General features: G+C 36.1%; 1 protein-coding gene across 1 annotated transcript; it reads right to left on the bottom strand.

Annotated features, from left to right (window-relative positions):
* Positions 1-2,981: 2,981 nt before the first annotated feature.
* LOC100893419 (lactose-binding lectin l-2) lies at positions 2,982-10,237 on the bottom strand. Its single transcript, XM_003725854.2, has 3 exons — positions 10,082-10,237; positions 6,714-6,986; positions 2,982-3,214 (listed from the first exon to the last, which is right to left on the bottom strand). The coding sequence occupies exons 2-3, from the start codon at positions 6,975-6,977 to the stop codon at positions 2,984-2,986; spliced, it is 495 nt and encodes a 164-aa protein (XP_003725902.1). The 5' UTR covers positions 6,978-6,986; positions 10,082-10,237; the 3' UTR covers positions 2,982-2,983.
* Positions 10,238-10,660: the final 423 nt, after the last annotated feature.

Genomic DNA, 10,660 nt, shown 5'->3' with positions numbered 1-10,660 from the left:
TAGCCTTCAAAAAAATCTTTAATCTGTTTTTGCCTGTCTGTATAGTCGAATCATTGCTTTTTGTTTACACAAATATTTTTGATTGTGTATGAATCCGTCATTCAGAAAGGCGCGGTTAACGCTCTTGATTGTGTCGTATATAATATGTATTAAACTGTTGATAATATGTGCCGATATAATTTTTGTGTTTGTATTGCATTTAACAAAAAAAGTCATAATAAAAACAAAAAAGCCAATTTTTACCATCACCATCACCATCACCTCTGTCAGCATATCGAGTAGCAGAAATTCCTGAAATGTCACTAGAAAATTCAAGCTTCCAAAAAATGTACGTGTCTAGGTAAATATACGGTGTATACATACTGACTTGGACAGTGCCCCTAATAAACCATTTCTCTCTCGATTTATAATAAAATATTTAGTTTTTCTTGCTCCATCCTCGTTATATTTTCGTCTGATCTCGTACCACTACGCATGATTAGTTATCTGCAAGATCAATCTTCTTTCTTCGGGTGCACCCTCCCCCCCCCCCCTCGCTTGGGCCCATCTCGCGCTTTTTATTTCTCTCTCCGTCCCCCTGGTTTTCCAACTACATCTCATTCGCTCTCATTCTCTTTCTTTCTCTCCCCCATCCTTATCCCAAAACCGATATTCAATGATGTACCTCTTTTTCTCTTATGTTATTCATCTCTGTCTATCTTTTCTCTCTCCGTTTTCTCTGCCCTCAGACGTCCAGTCTCTCTACCCCCTCTCTCTTTCTCTTTCTTTCTCTCTCTCTCTCTCTCTATCATTTCCTTCCCTCTCACTTTTTTCCTTCTCTCTCGCCCCCTCTCTCCTTCTTTCTTCCTTTCTCTCTCGCACTCTCTTTCCTTCTTTCTTCTTCTCTTTCTTGCTTTCCATCCATCTCTCTCTCTCTCTCTCTTTCTCTCTCTTTCCGCCTATTCTCTTTTTTACCCTCCTTCTCCTTCTCTCTATCGCGCATAAAATGGACATCTTCAGGACGAGGGAGCACTCGCGATCTATAAACATACAGGTACATATAGGCCTATAGAAATAAATCAAGATTGCGACAACTTAAATTAATATGTTTCTTTATTGTTGAGGTCATTTCTAACGACACAATTATTTCTTTCCGTTCTCCTGGTTTATCATTTGAGGCTACCGTAATGATAACACATTGGTGCAACACTACCTATACTACTATTGATATATAAACGACATTCTGGGATAGTTAAATTCTTGTTTCAGACCACAAATGCCTTCAAAGTGCATGGTTATTTCTCAGCCGTCTCTTAACCGATGTTAATCAAACAAAGATGATTTGTCATTTAAATTGTATGTTCTTTCAAATTTGAAACTCATTTTTTCATTATCTCACACAAAATATTGTGTGTAGCGCCCTCTGCAGCAAAACTCAACTATCCTGTGCACCCGCTTCTCCTGCCCGTGTGTGTTTGTGCCCAATTCTGTTGTACATAATTATTTGTTTTGGCCCTCAAAATTTGTGCAACGACTCAGCCAGCCGCTAAATAAGGGGAGGGGGGGGGGGGCGTAAGAGCACATTTGTTGTTGTTTTTAGTCCCAACATTTTTGCAACGACTCGGGGGGGGGGGGGGGGGGGGGTCAGGTCAGTTTTGGGGGGTCACCCTTTGGTACAAAAAAATCTTCAAAAATCACACACATACAAAAATGAAAGAGGGTGGGTTCACCCCCCCCCCTTTGCGTATGCGCGTGAACTGAGTTTAGAAGCGGAGGTACTTCATTTATGTCATATTCATATTTTCGCTAGCTTTGTTTTGTTTTCATTGTTATCGTTGCAATTGAAACTTTTGACAGTGGCTGCCTCGATAACGTGGAACAAGATCCCATTTTCTATCAGAGAACTAACATTTCTTGCCCCTCTCAAAAGATCCGTTAAAGCATATTTATTCGGTCAGTAACATAATTCTGAATCAGCTATTTTAAGAGCGTTTCTCTTTATATTCTGTAATTTTGTAATTAAGCGCTATGGTTCTTGTATGGTAAGGTTTTTTTCGCTCCTTAATACTCAATATGAATATTATTTTGTTGTCAAGATTGGGGGCATGATGATTACCTTCCTTTCATTCAATAATTTCAAATTAAATCAATTGTTAATACGATCAGAACTATTTTCGACAAATTAACGAAGGCATTTTCAATGGCCCTAGACTGTCCATTCCCTGTTAGTGATCGGAAATTATATAGACATAATCAGAACATGATTTGTATGAGTAATAATATGGGGTGCCCGATTTGATATACGAAGAGCACGTTTCCAAAAGTACTTCATTCATTTGTATCAACACTATTTTTGTTTGCATTAATGTACACATTTCCAGTAGCCTCATTCACTGACACTTCCAAAAAGCTGAATTTCCAAAAAAAGATGTAAAAATGCCATATTCAAATCAGTTCGGTTACAAAAGGTACTACGTGTATATCCTTTTAAGTTATGCATTGTAACTTGCACACAATATGCAAGATTTCGGTTCCGAAAAGTACTATTTCCAATTTATGTTCCAGAAGGTACATGTAGACATTTCCAGTAGCCTCATGCACTGACACTTCCAAAATGCTGATTATCGAAAAAGGATGTAAAAAAAGCTATTTAAAAGGCATTTCGGTTCTAAAAGATACTACATGTATATGAATTCAAATTATGCATTGTAACTTGCAAAAAAATATGCAAGATTTTCGGTTCCAAAAAGTACTATTTCCAATTTATGTTCCAGAAAGTACACATCCACAATAATTAAAACAACTTAAATTATTGAAAAACATTTGTGCGGACTTAGATTTTTTTTTTAAAGAGTGGTTTTATACTTTAATCATACACTAGTATGATTCATTCCAAACTGACCTTGCTACCTATAATAAATTTTAAAATCGTGTTTTTCTTAGAACTTGGTTTATTGGATGGCAGGAACCGAGCTCTTTCTATAGGGGAACTTTTGGTGGTGATTTATGAGGTGGCAGATCTACGGCAGAAGTAGGGTTTCCTGTTTCTACAGCCGTGGTCATGCCACCTCTGCTTGTCAAAGTCGTTGCTACCATAGTTAAATGGAGCCACACAATCTTCTCCCCCGTAGTTGTTAGGTTGGCTGGGATGCCATAGAGAGTAGTCCATAGGGGTCCCATCACTCCACTCAAAGTTGTTTTCGTTTTGCACGTCATGTAGTCCAATCCAATAGGTCTGCGTGAAAGGGGAAACGATAATGATTACATGCAAATAAGGAAGACATTTTAAAAGTGTTATTATTTAAGTTTTTATCGAAGAAAATCACAGAAAACAATAATAAATAATACATTACAGTCGGATTGCAATGGAGAAAAATGAATGTAAGCAAACACAATGAAAATGCTATTAGAACATTTCTTCCAATTGTGTATACATCAGCTTTGAACATCAGTTAAAGTCAATCCTCACTTTCGAAAATGATGAGCAAGTCCACCCTTATTATTAGCTATTCTATACCCTACATCCTGGTTGAGTTAATGAGTGCCTTTAATGAAACCATTTTTGTTTGGGGAGGTCCATCTGAATATGCAGTTATAAACGTAATATTGAAACAGTTAAAATACTATACGCCAATAATTTATCATCTCTAAACCCATAACGGTTTTTTTAAATTATGGGCAAAGTCGGCATTATTTAATCAGTTGTAGAGAAATCTAACCGGTTCTTATAATAATTTATCACGCTAAGTTCTCTACACTTTCTTATTTTAAGGCAATCATAAACCAACATGAGTTTGATGATATATGAGAGAAAATGAAATTATCTACATTTCTATGCCAATTTTAATGGGATCGAGATTAATTACCATCGCAATTTTAATTAAAAACATGTTTATCAAAAACTGTAATTTTCCATATATAAAATTCGAAGAGGGTGCCTGTTTGCGTAACTCTCAAAGAATTCGACCATGTTCAAGGAAACAATATTCTGTTTAAAGAAGAGGCTTGTATCCCTTTTCAGTGAAAAGTTATAGCAACCCAAAATTATTGATTTGATTTCTACAAAAACTACATTTTGGCCCATATGTGTATAAACTGTATGCATATATATGTGTATTAGTGTATTGAGGACGTGTTTGGTGTGTTTACATCGAGTTTATAACTGAAGTAAAACTTCTAATCACCCTGAATTTGGTGTCCAAAAATTGATAATTGAAATACCTTTAAGTTGATATCAATTTCATTGAGTTATGTAGTGTGTGAAATATAAATTTTGATCAAAAAATTAGTTTTTTTTTAAATATATTTTCCCCTCTATTTTTGGCCAGTATATCGGTTTGTTAACTGGACAATAGTGGTTGAACATTTAGTAGTGCAGAAAGTTCAAAAGATTTGGAGTGCTGAGTGCAATTTAACCTACTTCTTCGGTACTCTTTGATGTTTCAGATAATATGGACATAGGCAGTCGCCCCTGTGACACCCACAGATGTAATAACGCCCACAAATGTAATAACGCCCACAAATGTAATAACATTTGTGACCGCCGACCAATCATTTATTTGTGACGTGTTGTATCCACATATGTAATAATGTAATCTATTTTTAAATGAAAACAAAAGAGGAATAAGAATGATGGTGGGTCGTAGTTTCGAAGATTTGTTTAAATTTCTATTTCTTTTGAAATAACCGGGTCTGGAGGAAAGACTACGCTCTATACCCATAATATTCTACAGGAATGAGATGTTGAGGTCTTAGTTTGAAGATTTTTCATTTTGTTTAAATAACCGAGTCTGAAGTAAAGACTACGCTCTAATCCCATGCTTTATTACCGGGTCTTAATTTGGAAGATGGAGGGGTCTTAGTTTAAAAGTTTTTTTTTTTTTTTTAACTTTTGAATAACCGGGTCTGGAGGAAAGACTACGCTCAATATTCATTTTATTCCACAGGAAAAGGATTATGGGGTCTTAGTTTTGAAGATTTTTTAAATTTTTGAAATGACCGGGTGTGGAATAAAGACTGCGCGCTATACCCATGCTTTTATACAGGGTTTTAGTTTTGAACAAATTCGACAAAATATCACTTCAAATTTATTACATTCGTGGGTAAAGTCATTATTAAATTTGTGGGTGATTCAAAATGATCACATTTGTGGGTAAACTGGTTATTACATTTGTGGGTGATTTAAAATGATTACATTTGTGGGTAAACTGGTTATTACATTTGTGGGTGTTATTACCTTTGTGGGTAAAGTGTTATTACATTTGTGGGCGTTATTACATTTGTGAGTGTCACCCCCCCCCCCCCCCCTCCAAACCCAATCCGCCCCTGCCAGCCGTATGTCATTATCTTGCCAATTAGCAATACAAGTTCAGGCATCAACATGAATATAGTAATGCAGACAGTCCAGACAGTTCAACGGCTTAGTATTGCTGAGTGCAATTGAAAAGTACCTCTATACTCTGTGATTTTTCAGAAATGTGGGCCTTGGCAGATGACCCCCCCCCCCCAACACACACTATAAACAATTCTTTGACATCCCGCTCCATCTGAGTAAAATCTTGTTTTTTACTAAAATGTGCGGTGTTAATTAATTTAAATTCCGTTGAAATTGGTATTTCAATTTATATAATCTAATTTTATTTTATATGACACCAAACTCATAATGGTCCAAGGTTTTCGTGAAATATTATTTAAGAAATACTTTTTTTCGTCAAAAGGGCAACTTTTATGGACGCCTCCTCCAATTTAGGGTCGTTGTCCGAAACAAAACAATAAACACCTGTGAAATATTGTGTATTATGGTAAAATCTTTCGGATAAACAAGGTGTGCCTTAATAGTTTGTGTGATAATTGCAGGCAAACCCCTGTTTTCTGACTTTGGCCCTCCGCTTCATAGTTCTTTAATATAAGGAAGAAGAAGAGGTAAAGTATCGGGCGAATACAATATCATCCCATATTGTAACAAATATGTGTGGTATAAAGCGGGGAACTAAATTTGAATTCATACTTAATTGACAGATTTATTAAAAGTGGATGTAAATATCTTGTCAAAACTCGTTATGACTAATTTGTATAAGCAGCTTCAACATTCATAGTTTAGAATTACCCGCTCCGGCGTTTTCCACCTTTTCAAACGTTTTCGGCGATTTGCTTCGATTTGATTGTAACCAGAATAACAACATAAAAATAAAATATCCAAAACAAAATTTTACAATGAAAAATTAAAATAAAGTCAAACGCAGCTATACTACATTGAATGTATCCTGTAAAGCAGGGCTCCCACGTAGCCGAGTAGGAGCCTCGAGTTGGGGCGAGCTGGCGCGATCTTATGGCAAGCAGTTTTATCATTAAAACATATTTCTTGATATCACGAAATCAACATCAAGAATTACCATTGCTTTACAACGTACAATAATTATTTGTTGATATCAAGAATTGATTTCTTGATATCAAGAAATATGTTTTAATGATAAAACGGGTTGCCATAGGATCGTGCCAGCTCACCACAACTAGAGCCTCCTACTCGGCTAAGTGGGAGCCCTGCTTAACTAGTGGCTGACGTTCTCTTTTGTTCCCCCTTTTTTTGCTTCTAACTCACATAAGCATAGCCCTCTCTACTCTCCTCTAAGCTGTACATATCCCCCACCCAACCCCCTCTTTGTAAATTACATTTTACCAATCCGATCATCCCTCCCCCATCCAGCTATGAAAAAAAACACTGGTCTACTATTTACCCTGTGTAAATAATTGACGTAACTCTCGTCGACTAAACTCTTCCAAAGGGCATAGACCTCTCTACTATCCTCATAGTTGTGGATGCTGACTAGATGCGCCCCGAGTCCTTCGCATGCACGATGTGCATCGTGCCAATCCACCTTGTCAGAGTTGTAATGGTAGCACCGGTTACCAACTTGTATGAACCCCTCTGGACAGCATCCTTCGGACAGGCATGCGATGGCGGCAAGGAGAACAAGGGTAATGGTAAAGTTTGAACCCATGTTGCAAACCTGTAGTGGAGACAGAGATAGAAAGGGGAGAGAAACATCGAGAGATCTTAAAGACACACCTCTCCAGATGGCAGATATATATCAATTTGTTTTTCCTCATCAAGTTGGTGTACATGTTTTTTTTTATTCGAAGCGCTTTGAGTAATATTTTGTATTTGGATTTTGTGCTAAAAGAGTAATTATGTTACTTAAAGCCATCGTTTAATAATTTTCAATCTGAGATGCATGGCTATAACGTGTTGTATAGTGTCTGTTATATGGTATAATGTTGAAGCCCTAAACCAATTGCGCTTCGAAATGATTATGGAGTGCCCCCAAAAAGTTAAAATCTTTGAGTGACCGGTTTTTCCATACTCATTTTTCCAAATAGACTGTTTTTTTTATAAAATTCGTTAGGAAAACGAAATTTTACATTTTGATTTCCAATCATAAATATCTTGATAATCAGACGGGCGATCAGCTTGTAAAAGTCACTGGGTTACTGTCTGACTGTTGGCAAGATCATGTTTGGGGACTTTCCCCGTATTTTCACAAAATAGGCCTACGTGGGTGATATTTCCTGTTATGTTCAACTCTCATGATCTTTCTTTCCTGATCTAAGAGCACAGGTCACCTCAGATGATCCAGGGATCAACAAAGTCTTCAAAAGTCCCAGGAAACTATTATTTACAAACGCATAAATAACAAGTAAGACCAGGGAAGAGGTGAGATAGAGAGAAAGAAGGGAAGAGACGGAAGAGAAGGGAGAGAGAAAGGGTGAGGGAGAGAGAGAGAGAGAGAGAGAGAGAGAGAGAGAGGAAATATTGCCTTCGACAAAGTTTACGTTGTCAGAACAAATCAATATTGATCGTATTCCTCTAAATTAAATGTTACGGTGATTCATTTTATTTTGCATCATAAACAAACATTACAAATCATAAATAAAGAATAAATCATAGGCCAGTTTGTGCTTGGACATGAATCCTCTATCAAGTTAATTACAATATTAAATTAGATAGCGAAATAAATCTAACTTTAGACTAGATATACGTACATACATTAAGAATAAAAGCACAAAAAGGACCAACCATTAACTATCAGCAGGGATCACCCATGTATATGCACATACCAACAATCACACACAAACACACAAGAGCAATACAAGAAAAAGGAGAGTTCAAAATAATAAAGAGAAGAAAGGGAAGAGGTGAGACAGAGAAAGAGAAGAAAAGGAAAAGGTGGGAATGGCAAAGATAAGAAAAGGTCTACTTAGTCAAGGATGACGTTGTTTCCCAAAGTTTACGTTTGAATAGATTTCTAAAACGAGAAAGTGTGGAGCTGAAACCAGTAATGGTCATACGATTGCATTGTGAAAGAAAGGTTGCGAAATCGATAAGAAAAGGTTGATCATCTAGCATATATGTACTGCAAGGTTCTGGAATCATCAAACTGATAAGAAATTTGTCCCAGTCTTCATAAAGTTACAAGCACTGTACACATACAGATGTATATGGGACTACGCACACGTGCGCGACACATGCGTTTTTATCTCTCACACACCATTAGATAAACTAATTTACCAAATATATCAATTAGTAGGCGGTTTCCCGGCAAAATTTGTATCATCATGTATTATTCAAAACATATTCTTTTACATGATTGGTAATAAAAGCTTCCATTTCATTTTTTGAAATTGGGGCGTTTTCAATACTGGTCTTTACCTTTAAACATTAATTCTGATATATTAAGTTATAATAGTTCAAACTCTGGGATAGACTGGAATTACGAAAGTCACTCCTTTTTATCAGTCGTATTGCACTTATTTGTAAAATATTGAGTTTATCAATACACATTGGTGGGTATCCAATATCTGTGTTTGGATAAAGCACCTTTACTTCTTGAAAGCTTTACAGATATATTAGCAATATCCCGTCAATGACATTTTCATGATATGTGCCATATGCATGATTTTCCCCCCCTATTCTCTTTCTTTTGTTTTCATTTTTTAGCCGCCAAAAGGGTGGTGGGCACGGGCTGACTGTGCCCCTGCCTGATTTAGCGCCCAAATTGATTGCACGGATAGTTAATATTATAAGATGATGACGTTGATCCTAATCAAAAGATTGGTTGAAAGCGTACATGTGACCAGGCATTTATTTTGCCTAACGCGTAATCGCGCGTAATTTGGGTAATGACCGGTCATTATCAAAATCATGTAAGAAAACATCATTTTATAAAACAAATGAGACATAATCTTATAAAACAAATAATACACATCATTTTGTTCGGGCATTAGTACAAATTTACCATACTTGGTACCTTCAAAACAGTCCAAATGCCCTCGGCTATCGCATCGGGCGTGTTAGACCGTTCCTAAGGTACCTCGTGTGGGTAATTCTTACTAATGGCCTCACTGATGTGTATTATTTGTATACTAATGAACGGATTTTTATTTTGAAAGCTGGATTAACGCTTCGAGTGCGGCTTGCACGAATTCGAACGCTCGGAATATGAACTACAATGATTTCAAAGCGAATAAACCAACAGTTTAGGTAGTCAATATGTTCGATGTTGTCGCAAAAATATTGTTTATACATATAAAGACGTATTTTATTAACTTGGGAAACTCCATTGTTCGCGAAATATACTCTTTTAAACAAAGTAAGCCGACAGTTCATACTGTATATACTTATTAATATATTTTATAAATTTCAACTCTGAAACATAGCCAACAAGTACACCATAATACAATCGAATACAACGATGGCACTGACATAAATCGCTCTTTTAAAGCATTTAAGAAATAAAAAAAATATATTTCACGAGGACATATGTTTGGTCTATTGGTTGCAAAGAATTATAGGGGAAATTAACCAACCAACCAACCAACAAACAAATACAAACAAACACAAACAAACAGATAAACAGAAAATCATATTTTCGGCTAGGATTTTAGAGCAGACAATTATGCAAATTATTTGTCATACTCTGTCTACAAACAGCTTTTCAGACTTGTTTCTATTTTAAAGAAAATATTCATGGCGCAAACATATTTTCATCTATCATTTTTTCTCCGAATACAATAACCTGAGTATATTTTTCTTTTTTTAACTTACCGACTGAAGCTACCGTTGAATAAAAAAGACAAGGATGCAGAAATAAGTATTAAATAAGTATTTGCAAAAGACCTATATCTACTTCTAGGAGGAGGAACGGGTATGAATGCAAGGGATCCACCCTGATTTGCTTGATAAATGAATCGCTGTCAATATTCTAAACGTATGTATGAAAATCGCTTCCTCTTAAAGCGCATTGTACAGATCGTGCTGTTTTTCAGTGACGTGGCATTTTACCGTACGTGTCGAACAAAAGTAAACACTTCGTAAATATCTTCCACGGCCCTGTTTCGAAATATGTATCATCACTAAAAATGCTATTTTTTGTAATGATAAATATATCAGTCACTAGATCAAGTGCGACAATTTAAATAGCTTGTAAGAGTTAATTAACTTGCCGTTTATAACAATTTTAATGACAAAGGGCCCTGTTGACATTAAATTGGGCCTGTAAACATTAAATATTTATGCAGGTATTTAAAGGACGATATTTTTGAGGGGGCCTTTTTATATATATTTTTTTTATCCACTCGAGCACAATAACAATGATAAAGCTGGCAAGTTGTTTTACACCCTTTC

Source organism: Strongylocentrotus purpuratus, unplaced genomic scaffold (assembly GCF_000002235.5).
Source record: "Strongylocentrotus purpuratus isolate Spur 01 unplaced genomic scaffold, Spur_5.0 spur5_scaffold_20, whole genome shotgun sequence".
NCBI lineage: Eukaryota > Metazoa > Echinodermata > Echinoidea > Camarodonta > Strongylocentrotidae > Strongylocentrotus > Strongylocentrotus purpuratus.
Note: the sequence above shows the minus strand (reverse complement) of the source record. Positions and strands in the feature narration are given on the sequence as shown.

Coding starts and splice junctions, on each gene's coding strand:
- LOC100893419 (XM_003725854.2), bottom strand. CDS start 6,977: ATGGGTTCAAACTTTACCATTACCCTTGTTCTCCTTGCCGCCATCGCA. Junction 3,215..6,713: donor ACGTCAATTATTTACACAGG/GTAAATAGTAGA, acceptor CCTTTCACGCAG/ACCTATTGGATTGGACTACA.